Genomic DNA, 20,010 nt, shown 5'->3' with positions numbered 1-20,010 from the left:
AATTTTTAATTAAACCTCTAATATTTCTTTCCACTACCCAAAGCATGATCATTTAATTTACCATCCCATCTAAACCTATTAGTTTTTTCTGCACTTATCTCTCAGATATCCTCCTCTTTGCTTTCTGTTGTAGTGTTTACACTCATTGAATTTCCTTAGCTAAAGATTGGTGATTTTGGTCTTATGCGGGCATTACCCCAACAAGAGGACTGCTATGTGATGACAGAGCAGAAGAAGGTACCGTTTCCTTGGTGTGCCCCAGAATCTCTCAAGTCTAAGCAGTTTTCACATGCTTCAGGTCAGTGTTATTAACTTTAGAGAAAACACAAATACAGTATTGACTATGTTTTGCCCACACAGTGGACTTTATCAAGTCACAAACAGATCCATTTGTGACTTGATAAAGCCCACTTTGTGGGCAAAACATAGTCAATAAAGGACTGTGTTATATTGCATTTGTCTATTTTTCCATTGTGTTGATATTTTATATCATTTATCTCTATTGTTATTAACTTTGTTTATTCAAAAAGATAAACTTGAAAGTTATCATTGATTCAATTATAATTTCAGAATGACATAATTGATTTCAGAACGAAATCATAATTTAATCGGTTAATTATGTTATCATTTGGTTATAATTGGATAATTTATGAAGTTCGGGTGAAATATAAGCAACTATTGGCAGAAAGGTGGGCTGGTGCAGGTATGAGTAGTGGGGGGGGGGGGGGTTGAAGAGGGTTGGAATAGTTTTAAAAATGCAGTATTAGAATGTGGGGCAGAAGTTTGTGGTTATAAGAGGGTGGGTGCAGGAGGAAAGAGGAGTGATTGGTTGAATGATGAAGTAAAGGGTGTGATAAAAGAGAAAAAGGTAGCTTATGAGAGGTATTTACAAAGCAGAAGTGTTATAAGAAGAGTAGAGTATATGGAGAATAAAAGAAAGGTGAAGAGAGTGGTGAGAGAGTGCAAAAGGAGAGCAGATGATAGAGTGGGAGAGGTACTGTCAAGGAATTTTAATGAAAATAAGAAAAAATTTTGGAGCGAGTTAAACAAGTTAAGAAAGCCTAGGGAACAAATGGATTTGTCAGTTAAAAACAGAGTAGGGGAGTTAGTAGATGGGGAGATGGAGGTTTTGGGTAGATGGCGAGAATATTTTGAGGAACTTTTAAATGTCGATGAAGGGAGGGAGGCGGTAATTTCATGCACTGGCCAGGGAGGTATATCATCTTTTAGAAGTGAAGGAGAGCAGGATGCAAGTGTGGGGGAGGTGCGTGAGGCATTATGTAGAATGAAAGGGGATAAAGCAGCTGGAACTGATGGGATCATGACGGAAATGTTAAAAGCAAGGGGGGACATAGTGTTGGAGTGGTTGGTATTTTTGTTTAATAAATGTATGAAACCTAGGTATTAGGTTGGTAGACAGCAACCGCCCAGGGAGGTACTACCGTCCTGCCAAGTGAGTGTAAAACGTAAGCCTGTAATTGTTTTACACGATGGTAGGATTGCTGGTGTTTTTTCTGTCTCATAAACATGCAAGGTTTCAGGTACGTCTTGCTACTTCTGCTTACACTTAGGTCACACTACACATACATGTACAAGCATATGTATACACACCCCTCTGGGTTTTCTTCTATTTTCTTACTAGCTCTTGTTCTTGTTTATTTCCTCTTATCTCCATGGGGAAGTGGAACAGAATTCTTCCTCCGTAAGCTATGTGTGTTGTAAGAGGCGACTAAAATGCCAGGAGCAAGGGGCTAGTAACCCCTTCTCCTGTATATATTACTAAATGTGAAAGGAGAAACTTTTGTTTTTCCTTTTGGGCCACCCCGCCTCGGTGGGATACGGCTGGTGTGTTGAAAGAAAGAAAGAAATGTATGAAAGAGGGGAAGGTACCTAGGGATTGGCAGAGTGTGTGTATAGTCCTTTTATATAAAGGGAAGGGGGACAAAAGAGATTGTAAAAATTATAGAGGAATAAGTTTACTGAGTATACCAGGAAAAGTGTATGGTAGGGTTATTATTGAAAGAATTAGAGGTAAGACAGAATGTAGAATTGCAGATGAGCAAGGAGGTTTTAGAGTGGGTAGGGGATGTGTAGATCAAGTGTTTACAATGAAGCATATATGTGAGCAGTATTTAGATAAAGGTAGGGAAGTTTTTATTGCATTTATGGATTTAGAAAAGGCATATGATAGAGTGGATAGGGGAGCAATGTGGCAGATGTTGCAAGTTTTTGGAATAGGTGGTAAGTTACTAAATGCTGTAAAGAGTTTTTATGAGGACTTGACTTGTACTCGTTGGAACGCAGGAGGGAGAGATACATCATAATTTACACTTGGAAAATCCTGGAAGGAATGGTCCCAAATCTGCACACAGAAATCACTCCCTACGAAAGTAGAAGACTGGGCAGGCGATGCAAAATGCCCCCAATTAAAATTAGGGGCGCCATTGGTACACTAAGGGAAAACACCATAAGTGTCCGGGGCCCAAGACTGTTCAACAGCCTCCCATCAAGCATTAGGGGAATTGGCAATAAACCCCTGGCTGCCTTCAAGAGAGAGCTGGAGAGATATCTAAAGTCAGTGCTGGATCAGCCGGGCTGTGGCTCATATGTTGGACTGCGTGCGGCCAGCAGTAACAGCCTAGTTGATCAGGTCCTGATCCATCAGGAGGCCTGGTCATGAACCGGGCCGCGGGGGCGTTGATCCCTGGAATAACATCCAGGTAACCTCCAGGAGGATAGTGAGGCTCAGGTTAGGGTGTGTAGAAGAGAGGGAGACTACTTCCCAGCAAAAGTAGGTCTTAGACAGGGATGTGTAATGTCACCATGGTTGTTTAATATATTTATAGATGGGGTTGTAAAAGAAGTAAATGCTAGGGTGTTCGGGAGAGGGGTGGGATTAAATTATGGAGAATTAAGTACAAAATGGGAAGTGACAGTTACTTTTTGTTGATGATACTGTGCTTTTGGGAGATTCTAAAGAAAAATTGCAAAGGTTAGTGGACGAATTTGGGAATGAGTGTAAAGGTAGAAAGTTGAAAGTGAACATAGAAAAGAGTAAGGTGATGAGAGTATCAAATGATTTAGATAAAGAAAAATTGGATATCAAATTGGGGAGGAGGAGTATGGAAGAAGTGAATGTGTTCAGATATTTTGGAGTTGACATGTCAGCGGATGGATTTATGAAGGATGAGGTTAATCATAGAATTGATGAAGGAAAAAAGGTGAGTGGTGCATTGAGGTATATGTAGAGGCAAAAAATTTTATCTATGGAGGCAAAGAAGGGAATGTATGAAAGTATAGTAGTACCAACACTCTTACATGGGTGTGAAGCTTGGGTTATAAATGCTGCAGCGAGGAGGCGGTTGGAGGCAGTGGAGATGGCCTGTCTAAGAGCAACATACACATACAAACGCGCTTACATAAATACACTTACATAATTGGTCGCATTGGGAGCTGATCGTAAACTGTATATTATACTTCTTTTATTATGTTTCATTTTCCATAATACCATTTTGAATTAAGATTTAATTTTTCCACCCAGATGTGTGGATGTATGGAGTGACTTTGTGGGAAACATTTACGTTTGGAGAAGATCCGTGGGTTGGGCTAAATGGCCAGCAAATTTTGAAGAAAATTGATCAGGAAGGGGAGCGACTTCCCTGCCCACCAGCCTGTCTCAGGAATATGTATGACCTGCTTCTGCAGGTGAGGCTGAGTAATACTCTTCAGTACTGTAATGCAGTTACTTGAATTATGTACGGTATTTGATAAATGTGACTTGAGTTCTGGAGTGGGAAGTACAGTGCCTCACTCTAAAGGAGGGGTTTGGAGTATTGGCTGTTTGGAGGGACCTCTGAACTGTCGTATCTGTGTGCCTCTGGCAAGACAGTGATAGTGTGAATATGGTGAAAGTGTTTCTCTTTTGGGTCACCCAGCCTCAGTAGGAGACAGCCAGTGTGTTAAAAAAAAAAAAACTATATCCATAAATTGTGAAATAAATGCAAGAGGTAATACATAGATTATTGCTGTAATATATTTAAAATTAGGTTATGCAAAAAATGTTTTTTCTCTCTTCAAATTACAGTATTTGTGCTGCCTTAAGTCTTCCACCAAACAGTTTCATTTAGACTCTGTATTCTGTTACAGTCTGTAATTCTTTGCATTATTTGTGCCACACTTGGCTTGTGATGATGACTTCAGAGCCTACAAATAGGCTGTGGTGAAAGTGTTTCTTCTTTTCTGGGTCATCTTACCTTAGTAGTTGATGGCCGATGTGTTAAATAAAGTTGCTACAGGTGAAAGGTGATCAGATCCCAGGAAAATATTATAAAAGGTTAAAAGAAATACTTAAAATGGATATGTGAAAAAGACTTTGTGATATACACATTCCATAACCGTTGGTTTGGAGTGAAGTATGGTCATGGTGCTGCACACGTTAGTTGAAAATTTGCACAAAATTAAGATCTACATAGCTAGCTAGGAGGATCAGTAGGAAATTACTAATTTAACCCTTTCAGGGTTTCGGTCGTACTAGTACGGCTTACACACCAGGGTTTTTGACGTACTAGTACGCCTAAATTCTAGAGCCCTCAAATCTAGTGAGAGAAAGCTGGTAGGCCTACATATGAAAGAATGGGTCTATGTGGTCTGTGTGCGCGGTATAAAAAAAAATCCTGCAGCACACAGTGCGTAATGAGAGGAAAAAAAACTTTGTTTTTTGGATTAAAACGGCGACTTTGCACTGTACGTATTTTTGTATGGTATTTATTGTTGTATTTTAGTTTTCCTGGTCTAATTTTATAGAATGGAAGACATATTACAGAAATTGAGATGATTTTGACTGGTTTTACAATGAAAAGTACCTTGAAATTGAGCTCAAAGTAGCAGAAATGTTCGATTTTTACCAAATTTCAAAAGTAAACAAATCATGCTATGCGTCCAATTCACATCAACTGGTGAGTCTAATATTCTTTCACAAGTGCGCTGATATTATTTATACCATTTCTACACTAATGCAGTAGTCTGCATAACAGTAAATCTTCTATTTTTTTGTGAGAATAAAAATTCAAAGTGGAAAGCAAAAGAATGTAAGAGGGGCATGGGGACGTGACTAATGAACAGAGGAAATGTTAATATAGTGCCAGGAATGTCTTTCTTGCTTATTCTGGACCCTATTTGGAAATTGGCATCTTTTGAAATTTGTGTGAAATTTGCAAAATTGCTAAATTCTGACCATTGTATTGGATAGCTGAAATCGGTAAATGAGTGGCTTCTTGTACTCATTCGATAGAAAAAATGGAGTTCTAGCGAAATAGTTATGATTTTTGTCGACAAGTACACTGGAATTGACCGAAAATAAGGCTCAAAGTGGACAAAATTGCCGATGCATAAACATCATGGAGACCGCTAACTTCACGAGAGCATAATTCCGTAAGTTTTCCATCAAATTTCATACTTTTCTTGTCATTGTCAACCCTGAAAGGGTTAAAGTAGAGGCGCACTGGCCAGGCTGCAGCAGCGCCCTCCAGAATTCTTCTTCGGTTAGCCAGACTTGAGTTTTGGAAATGGAAAGTACAATGCCTGCACTTTAAAGGAGGGGTTTAGGATATTGGCAGTTGGAGGGACATCTCAACTGTCATATCTGAGCGCCTCTGCAAAGACAGTGATTATGTATGAATGATGGTGAAAGTGTTGAATGATGAAAGTTTTTTCTTTTTGGGTTTTTCTTTCTTTTTGTGTCAGCATACCTCGGTGAGAAATGGCCAATGTGTTAAAAAAAAAAAAATCTCGGTCCCCTCAGAAGAATATACAAATATCCATCTTTAACATTTGTGACTTGATAACTGTCTGTTCCCTTATTATATTGAAACAGGGCAGCATCCATCTTATTCTTAGCTATAATTTACCTGCATTTTTGTGCCATTTGTAATGACTTACTGTACTTCAGTTCAGCAAGTGCAGCATGTATTGATTTCTTGAGTTTTTTCATAACTTAACTTGCCAGGCACACCATTTAAAGGGGACAAAAAGATACAAAACATCCAGGCCATGGGAAAACCTGGGTAGCCACAGCCACTCAAGAGGGAGAGGTTTTTTAGTGCCAGGAAGGAAAAAAAACTGGCAGGAAATGGCAGAAATTGTACACCAAATCCAGTCATTCCTGGAGTGGAACCACAGTCGATGGCCTCCACTCCAATCCTACAGATACTAATGCCGGAAAAAAAATCCTCCCCCAGTACCAACAATACCACCAGTCCGATGACATTCCCCTTTGCAAATATACAGGGTCTAAAGCCAGCAACAAACAACAAAATACCTTTCATCCGTGGACTGCTTGCAGAGGCAAAGGCAATGTTTGCGGCTTTCACTGAGACCCACATAAAGGATCACTTGGATAACGAAATATGGATCCCAGGTTACAACCTATACAGATGTGACAGAGTGAACAGGCAAAAGGGGGGGGGGGGTTGGCCTGTACATTGCAGAGTCACTCTATGACCGCGGGTTCAATCCCGGCCGGGGGTATGGTTTATTTGCCATCGTGTCATTACGATTTCTTGAGTCAGAGTCACTTGTTTGCACAGAACTGCTTAATGCCTCAAATGATGTAGTGGAAATTTTAGCAGTAAAGATCGAGAATCAAAACCTAGTCATTGTGGTAGTCTACAAGCCTCCGGATGCAACATCCCAGCAATTCCAGGAACAGCTGTTAAAAATTGACCACTGTCTGGAAAATCTTCCAGCTCCTGCACCCAACATCTTGCTCCTGGGGGATTCCAACTTAAGGCACCTAAAATGGAGGAATATAAGGCACCTAAAATGGAGGAATATAGCAAATAATATTGTTGCAGAAATAACACCAGGAGGCAGCTCTGATGAAAATTCACACTCGCACGAGGTTTTAAATCTCTGCACAAATTTCAATTTAAACCAGCAAATAATAGAGCCTACTAGACTGGAGAATACACTAGACCTCATCTTCACTAACAATGATGATCTGATAAGAAATATCACCATATCAAAAACAATATACTCAGATCACAATATAATTGAGGTTCAGACATGCATGCGTGGAGCCCCAGACCGACATAATGAAATTAGTCACGAGGGAGCATTCACCAAATTCAACTTCAATAACAAAAACATAAAGTGGGACCAAGTAAACCAAGTCCTAACCGATATAAGCTGGGAAGATATACTAAGCAACACAGACCCCAACTTATGCCTAGAACAGATTAACTCGGTGGCACTCGATGTATGCACAAGGCTTATTCCTCTAAGAAAAAGGAGGAGTAGATGTAAAATAGAAAGAGACAGGCGCTCCCTTTACAGGCGACGGAAAAGAATAACAGAGCGGCTAAAAGAGGTCAATATATCTGAAATGCGTAGGGAGACACTGGTCAGAGAAATAGCAAACATCGAACTTAAGCTAAAGGAATCTTATAGGAGTCAGGAATCGTGGGAAGAACTAAAAGCCATAAATGAAATCGAAAGAAACCCAAGTATTTCTTCTCCTATGCCAAATCAAAGTCGAGAACAACGTCCAGTATTGGGCCCTTACTTAAACAAGATGGGTCCTACACAGATGACAGCAAGGAAATGAGTGAGCTACTCAAGTCCCAATATGACTCAGTTTTTAGCAAGCCACTAACGAGACTGAGAGTCGAAGATCAAAATGAATTTTTTATGAGAGAGCCACAGAATTTGGTTAACACAAGCCTATTTGATGTTATCCTGATGCCAAATGACTTCGAACAGGCGATAAATGACTTGCCCATGCACTCTGCCCCAGGGCCAGACTCGTGGAACTCCGTGTTCATCAAGAACTGCAAGAAGCCCCTATCACGAGCCTTTACCATCCTATGGAGAGGGAGCATGGACACGGGGTCGTCCCACAGTTACTAAAAACAACAGACATAGCCCCACTCCACAAAGGGGGCAGTAAAGCAACAGCAAAGAACTACAGACCGATAGCACTAACATCCCATATCATAAAAATCTTTGAAAGGGTCCTAAGAAGCAAGATCACCACCCATCTAGAAACACATCATTTACACAACCCAGGGCAACATGGGTTTAGAACAGGTCGCTCCTGTCTGTCTCAACTATTGGATCACTACGACAAGGTCCTTGATGCACTAGAAGACAAAAAGAATGCAGATGTAATATATACAGACTTTGCAAAAGCCTTCGACAAGTGTGACCATGGCGTAATAGTGCACAAAATGCGTGCTAAAGGAATAACAGGAAAAGTCGGTCGATGGATCTATAATTTCCTCACTAACAGAACACAGAGAGTAGTAGTCAACAGAGTAAAATCCGAGGCAGCCACGGTGAAAAGCTCTGTTCCACAAGGCACAGTACTTGCTCCCATCTTGTTCCTCATCCTCATATCTGACATAGACAAGGATGTCAACCACAGCACCGTGTCTTCCTTTGCAGATGACACCCGAATCTGCATGACAGTGTCTTCCATTGCAGACACTGCAAGGCTCCAGGCGGACATCAACCAAATCTTTCAGTGGGCTGCAGAAAACAATATGAAGTTCAACGATGAGAAATTTCAATTACTCAGATATGGTAAACACGAGGAAATTAAATCTTCATCAGAGTACAAAACAAATTCTGGCCACAAAATAGAGCGTAACACCAACGTCAAAGACCTGGGAGTGATCATGTCAGAGGATCTCACCTTCAAGGGCCATAACATTGTATTAATTGCATCTGCTAGAAAAATGACAGGATGGATGATGAGAACTTTCAAAACTAGGGCTGCCAAGCCATGATGACACTCTTCAGGTCACTTGTTCTATCTAGGCTGGAATACTGCTGCACACTAACAGCACCTTTCAAGGCAGGTGAAATTCCTGACCTAGAAAATGTACAGAGAACCTTCACGGCACGCATAACGGAGATAAAACACCTCAATTACTGGGAGCGCTTGAGGTTCATGGACCTGTATTCCCTGGAACGCAGGCGGGGAGATACATGATTATATACACCTGGAAAATCCTAGAGGGACTAGTACCGAACTTGCACACGAAAATCACTCACTACGAAAGCAAAAGACTTGGCAGACGATGCAGCATCCCCCCAATGAAAAGTAGGGGTGTCATTAGCACATTAAGAGACCATACAATAAGTGTCAGGGGCCCGAGACTGTTCAACTGCCTCCCAGCATACATAAGGGGGATTACCAACAGACCCCTGGCAGTCTTCAAGCTGGCACTGGACAAGCACCTAAAGTCGGTTCCTGATCAGCCGGGCTGTGGCTCGTACGTTGGTTTGCGTGCAGCCAGCAGTAACATCCTGGTTGATCAGGCTCTGATCCACCAGGAGGCCTGGTCACAGACCGGGCCGCAGGGGCGTTGACCCCCGGAACTCTCTCCATGTAAACTCCAGGTAATAACTTGCTTTAGTACAAAAATCTGATGTATACACACACTGCTTACAAAGAACAAAAAGCTACAATTCAGTGGCTAGAATAATACACACATAACCTGCACATAGGAGAAAGAAATTTATGACGATGTGCCTGGTGATTTGTAAATGGTCCAAATCGGCCGACACATTGTCATAATCTCTCTCCTATGTGTGGGTTATTTCTGTACTCTGCCTACATTAAACTTTTTTTTTATTGTATATTCAGTAATATGACTTGTGTCATCACTATCTTGAATCATACCTTAATTATTATGTAATTTCTCCCTAATATTTTGATACCTCACTACCTTGTTATTTCACTAATGTATTATTTCACTTCTTTACTGTACTGTAAGCATGATCTATATCCACTCAACTACTGTACTATATCCCTTCCATTTTTAGTGTTTCATAAGCCATCCTTTGTGATCCTCACATTCAGTGCCTTCACTCTTGAGGAAGGGGTCGGAGGTGTTGCTGTTTGCAGGTTCATTTGAATTGTGATGTTTGCACACTTCTGGCAAGATGGCTATGGAATGAATGATAGTGATTTTTTTTTTTTTTGGGGGGGGGGGGGTCACCCTACCTTGGTGAGAGGGCTGGTGTGTTAAAAAAAAAATATCATTGTGTAGCAAGACAGCTATTGAATAAATGATTGTGAATGTGTTTCTTCCTTTGGGTCACCCTCCCTTAGTGGAAGATGGCTGGTGTGTTAAAAGATCTTTGTTTTGCATTGTATTGAATTTTGTGGCTTTAGAAGCATGAATTTTTTTATATTTTTTCAGTGCTGGTCTCATGATCCTAGTGAACGACCAACTTTCTCCCAGATATACGAGCGTGTGGCAGCAATCATGCCTCATGTTATGAAAGCTATGCAGCCATGGGATGAAGAAGGGAGATTGAAGGTGGAAGTGGGTGATCTTATAGTAATAATTGATGGCAGGTGAGCTTGAGCATGTGTATTCATTACCAGTTAATGGAATAAAATGGTTGGAACCATAGGAAACTGTCATCATGTGCATTCTATCTTGATCACAGTTCTGAATGACTCCTCCCAAGATTAGTGCTTTTCATGAATAATCTCATTGCTTACATATTTCTTGTGCCTAATAAGTTAAAATTTAGTAGGGAAGTCAAGCTAATAGCCAGTTATCTACACAAACAGTATTCTAGGACTACTTTTGTCACCCTTTCATGTACTTATCAAGAATTAGTTCGGTTAGAATTAAAAGGCACAATACCATGCTTGAACAAAACACAAATAACCCACACATAAGAGAATAAAACTTATGACAACGTTTCAGTTTGACTTGGTGTGACAAGTTAGTATTCCAAGTTGGACCGAAGTGTTGTCATAAGTTTCATTCTCCTATGTGCTGGTTTATGTGTATTAGTTCAGTTCAAAGAGTCATTTGAACTGTAATGTCTGTTCACTTCTAGCAGGACAGCTATTGATCAAGTGATGTGAATGTGTTTCTCTTGTTCGTTAAAATATTTAGGTATAGTGGTACCAACACTCTTATATGGGTTTGAAGCATGGGTTGTGAATGTTGTAGCAAGAAGCAGGGTGGAGGCAGTGACGATGTGTCTAAGGGCAATGTGTGGTGTATATACTATGCAGAGAATTCATAATATGGAAATTAGGAGGCAGTATGGAGTTACTAAAAGTAGTATTCAGAGGGCTGAGAAAGGGTTGCTGAGGTGGTTTGGTCATTTAGAGAGGATGGAGCAAAATAGGATGACTTGGACGGTATATAAATCTGTAGTGGAGGGAAGGAGGGGTAGGGGTTGTTCTAGGAAAGGATGGAGGGAAGGAGGTTTTGTGTGCAAGAGGCTTGAACATACAGCAGGCATGTGTAAACGTGTTAGATAGGAGTGAGTGGAGATGAATGATTTTTTGGACTTGATGAGCTGTTGGAATGTGAGCAGGGTAATATTTTGTGGAGGGATTCAGGAAAACTGGTTAGCCAGACTTGAGTCCTGGAGTGGGGAAGTACAGTGCCTATGCTTTAAAGGAGGGGTTTGGGATATTTGCTGTTTGGAGTGACATTTGAACTATCATTTCTGTGTGCCTCTGCAAAGACAGTGATGTGTGTGAATGATGGTGAAAGTTTTTTTTTTTTTTTTTTGGAGGAGGGGGGTCATCCTGCCTTGGTGGGAAACTGCCTGACTCTTAAAAATTCTTTTACTTGATTCAGCTCTGTGATCTCCAGCGCATGAACTCATTCAAGGATAGCTTCCACTTATTTTACTGCTGCCATGTTATATATTTTGAGCTCCAGTATTAGCACCATTTTTAAGAACACATTCCTCACAAAGACTGAGAGTTTGGCATATTGAGGAAAACTAGAAAATTTGGTAAACGTTATGGACACTTAATTTTTTTAACACACCAGCCATCTTCCACTGAGGTAGTGACCCATGAAAGAGGAAATTTATTCGTCATTCATTCTATCCCTGTCTTGCTAGAAGTGTGCTGACATCATAGTTGACATAACCCTCTGAACTCCAATATCTCCACCTTTCTTTAGAGCGCAGACACTGTACTACTATCCATGTTCAAGACTGCAGTCAGCTAACCAGTTTTCCTTGAATCCTTTCATAAGTGTTACCTTACACTACAACAGCATATCAGGTCACAAAAGCCACTTGTCTCTGATTTAACATGCTCACAAAAACTTGTTGGATGTTCTCCCTCTAGCACTCAAAATGTCCTTTTTACCCCCTCCCTTCAACTCTTCTTGGGATGATCCTTACCAGCCCAGATTTATATACCCTCTTTGTTATGTAATTCTGCTCCCTCATCTCAAAATGCACAAATCACCTCAACAACCCTTCCTCAGCTCAGTAAATTATACTTTAGGTAATCCCCACACAGTTTAATTCCCATACTTCAAATTCTCTACACAGTATTCACACCACACATTACCCTCAAATATGACATCTCTGCCTCAAACCTCCTTACTGCAACATTCAAAGCCCATGCTTCACACCCTTATAAAAGTGTTATCATATATGCCACTAAATTCTGGTACATTCCCCTTTTTGCTTCGATAGATAAACTTCATTTATTCCATAGGTACCTCAACACAGCACCTACCTTTTTCCTCCTCATCTGCATCTGTTCTATAGTTTGCAGTCTTTCATAGATCCATCTGTGTACAAGTCCCTTCCCTCTCTTAATATGATATCCAAGCTTTCATTGCCTAGACCTCTTTATTACTCACATCATCTTGCCTTTTTCTTTGTTCACTCTTAATTTTCTTTTGCACAAAATGGTTTTTAATACTTGACGTGCTGTTGGAGTGTGAGCAAAGTAACATTTATGAAGGGATTCAGGGAAACCGGCAGGCCGGACTTGAGTCCTGGAGATGGGAAATACAGTGCCTGCACTCTGAAGGAGGGGTGTTAATGTTGCAGTTTAAAAACTGTAGTGTAAAGCACCCTTCTGGCAAGACGGTGATGGAGTGAATGATGGTGAAAGTTTTTCTTTTTCGGGCCACCCTGCCTTGGTGGGAATCGGCCAGTGTGATAATAATAATAATAATAATAGAAGAAAATTAAAGGTGAATACAGGAAAGAGTAAGGTTATGAGGATAACAAAAAGATTAGGTGATGAAAGATTGAATATCAGATTGGAGGGAGAGAGTATGGAGGAGGTGAACGTATTCAGATATTTGGGAGTGGACGTGTCAGCGGATGGGTCTATGAAAGATGAGGTGAATCATAGAATTGATGAGGGAAAAAGAGTGAGTGGTGCACTTAGGAGTCTGTGGAGACAAAGAACTTTGTCCTTGGAGGCAAAGAGGGGAATGTATGAGAGTATAGTTTTACCAACGCTCTTATATGGGTGTGAAGCGTGGGTGATGAATGTTGCAGCGAGGAGAAGGCTGGAGGCAGTGGAGATGTCATGTCTGAGGGCAATGTGTGGTGTGAATATAATGCAGAGAATTCGTAGTTTGGAAGTTAGGAGGAGGTGCGGGATTACCAAAACTGTTGTCCAGAGGGCTGAGGAAGGGTTGTTGAGGTGGTTCGGACATGTAGAGAGAATGGAGCGAAACAGAATGACTTCAAGAGTGTATCAGTCTGTAGTGGAAGGAAGGCGGGGTAGGGGTCGGCCTAGGAAGGGTTGGAGGGAGGGGGTAAAGGAGGTTTTGTGTGTGAGGGGCTTGGACTTCCAGCAGGCATGCGTGAGCGTGTTTGATAGGAGTGAATGGAGACAAATGGTTTTTAATACTTGACGTGCTGTTGGAGTGTGAGCAAAGTAACATTTATGAAGGGATTCAGGGAAACCGGCAGGCCGGACTTGAGTCCTGGAGATGGGAAGTACAGTGCCTGCACTCTGAAGGAGGGGTGTTAATGTTGCAGTTTAAAAACTGTAGTGTAAAGCACCCTTCTGGCAAGACAGTGATGGAGTGAATGATGGTGAAAGTTTTTCTTTTTCGGGCCACCCTGCCTTGGTGGGAATCGGCCGGTGTGATAATAAAAAAATAAAAATAAATAAAAAAAAAACATCCTCCCAAATTTATCCACAAACCTTTTTAATTTCTGAATCTCCCAAACAACTGTGACAACTCCCATTCTGTATCAGATTCTTTACTTTTTAATCCCACATCTCTCCCCAGTACTCTAGCATTCCCTTCATTTTATATACAACCGCCACCTATAAATATGTTAAACAACAAAAGTGTATAAATCAGGGGTAGAAGGAAGGTAGTGTAAGGGCAGTGGTGGCTCATCCATAGGAGCTGCAGAGCTGCAGTCCCCCCAGATGCTCATTACCGATATATGACTTCATCAACCTTACTCTAAAATTATTTGCAACTGACAAATATATTACAGAAAAAATCTGTTGTATGTTGTTTTCGATGTATTTATAAGCGAATTTTTTTTGTTGTTGTTGAAACGAGATAAAAAATAATTAAAAATAGAAGTTTGATGCGGTACGATAGTATAGGTATTACTGGCGTTACATCTGGCAGCTAGGAGCTGCATTCGATGCAGCACACACCCAGTTAATTTTAAAAATGATTACTTTAATAATGTTTATTATGCTGTTCTATGAGGCTTGCAGTCACGCAGTCCCCCCATTCTATTTTTTGACGAGCCACCACTGGGTAAGGGTCATCTCAAGAAGGGTTGGAAGGAAGAGGTAGAGGTTTTGATTGCTAGAAGCTTTAACATCCAACAGGCTTGTGGCAGCATGATAAATTGAAGTGAGTGGAAACTAGTAACTTTTATGGCCTGATGTGCTGTTGGAGTGTGAATTCAGTAACATTTATAAGGGATTCAAGGAAAACCAGTTAGCCAGACTTGATTCATGGTGGTGGGAAGTAGAGTGCCTAAACTCTGAGAGGGGATGGGATGTCACAGTTTGGAAAGCCATGTGAATTGTGATGCCAGCACACTTTTGGAAACAGTGACTGAATAAATGATGGTGACTGTCTTTTCTGTGGGTCACCCTAGCTTAGTGGAGGATGGCCATTGAGGTGAAAGGACCTTCAGTTACCTTATCAAGAAATAATGAATGATGTTTATGCATTATTCTGTTGTTCATTTATACTGCACTTGAACTTTATATTAAATGATTTTTTGCAGCTCTGAAAATTACTGGTGGAGGGGCCAGAACCAGAGAACCTTTGAAGTGGGAGACTTCCCACGTTGCATTGCTGATCCTCAGAGACGTTTAGAAAACCAAGACATAAGCACACCTCTCCGCAACTCTTTCATTCATACAGGTATTTACAAGTTGGATGTTGACAAGTTTATATTTATATTTGAGTGAAATATGCATGTCACATTAACCTTTTACCTTTATGTAGATTAGTAGGTGTTGGAGTCATTGAAAGAATATTAACTAGTGGCTATAGTATTGGATCATAATATTTGAAGGAAGACACTTGATAAGAGATTATGGAAGGGAGTGAACTCTATGGATGTGAAAAATGGCTAGCTTGGCATTGTACTTTTGTCTGCCCTGAGTTATGGAAGCAACACATGAAAATGGAATGAGATGGGAAAAATCTAAAACTTTATCTAGTAGAAAGGAAGTGTAAGAAGTGAATATGGCAGTAAATAGGGAATAAGTAATGGAGAAGAGTATATAATGTGTGATATGGCTAGGAATGTTAAAAATGAGGTGGGAACTATTTAAGAAATGCACTTTATGATCATTTTGGTATATGGAGTTAATGAATGACAAGATTGTAAGGAGATTTTTAGAATTGCAGTGCTAGGGCTTAAATGGATGAATACCCAATAAACATTTTAAGAGCTTTTCAGAAACCTGAAAAAGTGTAGATACCGAGATTTTTCTCTTGTGAACATCTTTTTCAAGGCAACCTCCTGGAGGAACATAGCTTCATTCTGAATGATGGGTGGGGATAGCTTCATTCTGAATGATGGGTGGGGATGTTAGCTTCATTCTGAATGATGGGTGGGGATATTAGCTTCATTCTGAATGATGGGTGGGGATGTTAGCTTCATTCTGAATGATGGGTGGGGATATTAGCTTCATTCTGAATGATGGGTGGGGATGTTAGCTTCATTCTGAATGATGGGTGGGGATATTAGCTTCATTCTGAATGATGGGTGGGGATGTTAGCTTCATTCTGAATGATGGGTGGGGATATTAGCTTCATTCTGAATGATGGGTGGGGATGTTAGCTTCATTCTGAATGATGGGTGGGGATATTAGCTTCATTCTGAATGATGGGTGGGGATGTTAGCTTCATTCTGAATGATGGGTGGGGATATTAGCTTCATTCTGAATGATGGGTGGGGATATTAGCTTCATTCTGAATGATGGGTGGGGATGTTAGCTTCATTCTGAATGATGGGTGGGGATGTTAGCTTCATTCTGAATGATGGGTGGGGATATTAGCTTCATTCTGAATGATGGGTGGGGATGTTAGCTTCATTCTGAATGATGGGTGGGGATATTAGCTTCATTCTGAATGATGGGTGGGGATGTTAGCTTCATTCTGAATGATGGGTGGGGATATTAGCTTCATTCTGAATGATGGGTGGGGATGTTAGCTTCATTCTGAATGATGGGTGGGGATGTTAGTTTCATTCTGAATGATGGGTGGGGATATTAGCTTCATTCTGAATGATGGATGGGGATATTAGCTTCATTCTGAATGATGGGTGGGGATATTAGCTTCATTCTGAATGATGGGTGGAGATATTAGCTTCATTCTGAATGGTGGGTGGGGATATTAGCTTCATTCTGAATGATGGGTGGGGATGTTAGCTTCATTCTGAATGATGGGTGGGGATGTTAGCTTCATTCTGAATGATGGGTGGGATGTTAGCTTCATTCTGAATGATGGGTGGGATGTTAGCTTCATTCTGAATGATGGGTGGGATGTTAGCTTCATTCTGAATGGGTGGGGATGTTAGCTTCATTCTGAATGATGGGTGGGGATATTAGCTTCATTCTGAATGATGGGTGGGGATGTTAGCTTCATTCTGAATGATGGGTGGGGATATTAGCTTCATTCTGAATGATGGGTGGGGATATTAGCTTCATTCTGAATGATGGGTGGGGATATTAGCTTCATTCTGAATGATGGGTGGGGATGTTAGCTTCATTCTGAATGATGGGTGGGATGTTAGCTTCATTCTGAATGATGGGTGGGATGTTAGCTTCATTCTGAATGATGGGTGGGATGTTAGCTTCATTCTGAATGATGGGTGGGGATGTTAGCTTCATTCTGAATGATGGGTGGGGATGTTAGCTTCATTCTGAATGATGGGTGGGGATGTTAGCTTCATTCTGAATGATGGGTGGGGATGTTAGCTTCATTCTGAATGATGGGTGGGGATATTAGCTTCATTCTGAATGATGGGTGGGGATGTTAGCTTCATTCTGAATGATGGGTGGGGATGTTAGCTTCATTCTGAATGATGGGTGGGGATATTAGCTTCATTCTGAATGATGGGTGGGGATATTAGCTTCATTCTGAATGATGGGTGGGGATGTTAGCTTCATTCTGAATGAATTGGAAAATTTTCAACTCTAATTGAATTAAAAATTAATCTACCACAGTGCATTTAACATTTTTGAATCTTAAAATAATTATAACTGAGAAAATGCCATCTTTTTACAGTCTTGAAATGTATAATTTCATGCACTGATACCTTAGTTATTCCTGGTCATACTGGTGAAGCTCTCTTGATCCAAGGAATTGGATCTACCCCCACTTCCTTAGATCAGATCTGATTATCTTCCATTTGCGAAAGTACTGTATGACCCCATTGGTTTTAGTGCTTTCTCATGACTATAAATGTATACGTACATCATCAGTTCCATTCCATGGGAAGTGGAGAAGAATCCTTCCTCCATAAGCCATGTTTGATGTAAGAGGCCACTAAAATACTGGGAGCAAGGAGCTAGTAACCCCTTCTCTTGAATAAATTACTAAATGAAAAGGAAGAAACACTTTAGTTTCTTCTTTTTCAGGTCATCCTTCCTTGCTGGGAGATGGCAGTGTTAAAAAATAATCAATTCTGTTTATTTTTTATCTATTAGGTCATGGAGGAATAAGAGGAAAAACCTGGGGCAGTCCAGCTTTTATTGATGATATGTATCTCAGGAACCCAATGGAGCCTCCAGATAAACTGGGAAAACCCATGTCACCTCGAAGAGTCAGTAAGTAAATACACTTCTAATGCCCACACTTGATCAGGCTTTTCAAGTGTAACTCTTGTTTACCTCTTGGTGACTCATTTGATACAATTATCATTTATTTTGGTTCATTGGTATAACTGTTTAAAAATGTTTTATGTAATATATTCATGTCTCTTGAACTTTTTCTTGTATGTATATTTTATAAGAAATTTATAGTTATTAATTAATATTAGTAGTGATAATGTTTGTATATAAAGAGAAACATTGGATAACTTAAAGAATCCTTTTTAGTGTGCTGTTAAAATGTTAAAGCATTCAAATTCAGAAAGACGTTGATAACATTATGCAGCTTAACTAAAGACAACCAGTGATAGTTATGTTTGCAGGGTGCACAAGTTATACATGAAAGAAGATTATCAAAATACCATAACAATACCAGCTATTAAAAGAAATATGCAGTATTATAGAAATCAACAGATAAATATAATGTATTCTTTTTCTCTGGAAATTTAACAGAGTTTTGGAAATATCAAATATATTAGTCAGTTTTATTATAGAGATTATTCTGGGTACTCCTTGTGACCAGTTGGTAAGGTCACTATTAACCCACAGTTTGGAGAGGAAACTTGAGACAGCATTTCAGTCTGTCCTGTATCATTATCAAGTCACACTTTATGGGCAGACCAAAATGTTTTCTCGAGCTTCCTCTCCAAATTGTGACACTGTTGCATTATATATTTTGATGTAGCATCTTATTTCAGAGTATCAGTCATTGCGATTCAAGCAAGGGTATCGGCGGCAATTTAATTACAGCCGTTTAGTAAATGAGAAGTGGCCAGATGATTTACCTAGAGCCCAGACACTAAAGCCTCAGAAAAATACTTCTCATGGAAGGTTAGTACACCAATGAAGGAGCTAAAACTTGCACAAAGTTTAAAATTTAACCTAATACAGTATAAATTAAGCTGAAATTTTAGATGGATAATTTTTGTTCTTGAAAGATATTAACTACGTCATATAAGAATATTAATTTAAATGTCATCTATTTTCTTTCCCTGCATAGCATCTTTGCAGTTGGTAACATTTTAATTTAATACTAATCTTACATTAACCCATAAACGGTCCAAACGTATATATACGTTCACGAGCGTAGCGCCCCAAACGTATATATACGTTTTCTTTGTCATTCATTCAACATTGCCACAATAAGCCTGAGTCACCTGACATGAGAGAATGGGTGTGCGCACTCACTGTGTGCCATATTAAAATAATTGGGGATGCCTGGGCACAATATGCTCTTTTTTCCTTTTAAAAGAAAAGATTTGTTTTTTCCCCAAAAAATTTGGGGCGCTACGCGAGTGAACGTATGTATACGTTTGGACCGTTTAAGGGTTAATCAAGTTCTCATTTTGGAAATTTTATGACATGCATACCAGTGGTTAAGCACACTGGCTTGCAAGCTGTAGCACTTGCCTGCTATAGGTTAGAGCCCCACCCATTCTGTGATTTGTTTGCAAGTGTGTGTGCATGTGTGTGTGTTTTTGTTTGTTTGATTTTGTTTGCTTGTTTTTATTTGTTTTATTGATTTTTATTCATTTTCATTCTTATAGTCATGAAGCTTATTGCACTTCATCTGTGTTATGTTTGTCTACAGAGATGAACTCTTGATAGATCTGTCAGAGGGAGGACGACAGAGATCTCACTCTGCTACAGATCTACGAGCTAGTGGCTCATCAGATGTCACAAGTCAATTAAGGGGCAGTGTCTCCTCTCTCATTGACCTACCATTACCAACCACCTCTCCAGTGTATGGAAACATCAACCCTGGTGAGTCTGACTTGTTTACATGTATAAAAAAAAAAAAGATGGATCAAGGTAGGATTACTAAGATTGTGTACTGTATAAATCTACAGTACTTGGAGGGAGGCATGGAGAGTGGGTATGAAAGTTTT

General features: G+C 40.1%; 1 protein-coding gene across 2 annotated transcripts in view; it reads left to right on the top strand.

Annotated features, from left to right (window-relative positions):
- Nucleotides 1-20,010, top strand: part of Ack (activated Cdc42 kinase) — a 43,105-nt gene that overhangs the window by 9,629 nt on the left and 13,466 nt on the right. For both annotated transcript variants that reach the window (XM_053796262.2, XM_053796261.2), the window contains exons 8-14: nucleotides 160-298; nucleotides 3,542-3,705; nucleotides 10,209-10,366; nucleotides 15,022-15,161; nucleotides 17,960-18,079; nucleotides 18,820-18,952; nucleotides 19,713-19,885. In XM_053796262.2, coding sequence (XP_053652237.1) covers nucleotides 160-298; nucleotides 3,542-3,705; nucleotides 10,209-10,366; nucleotides 15,022-15,161; nucleotides 17,960-18,079; nucleotides 18,820-18,952; nucleotides 19,713-19,885 — 1,027 coding nt within the window. The remainder of the gene's footprint in view (nucleotides 1-159; nucleotides 299-3,541; nucleotides 3,706-10,208; nucleotides 10,367-15,021; nucleotides 15,162-17,959; nucleotides 18,080-18,819; nucleotides 18,953-19,712; nucleotides 19,886-20,010) is intronic.

Source organism: Cherax quadricarinatus, chromosome 83, assembly GCF_038502225.1.
Source record: "Cherax quadricarinatus isolate ZL_2023a chromosome 83, ASM3850222v1, whole genome shotgun sequence".
In the NCBI taxonomy this organism is placed as follows: Eukaryota; Metazoa; Arthropoda; class Malacostraca; order Decapoda; family Parastacidae; genus Cherax; species Cherax quadricarinatus.
This window is presented reverse-complemented; position numbering and strand designations above follow the sequence as displayed.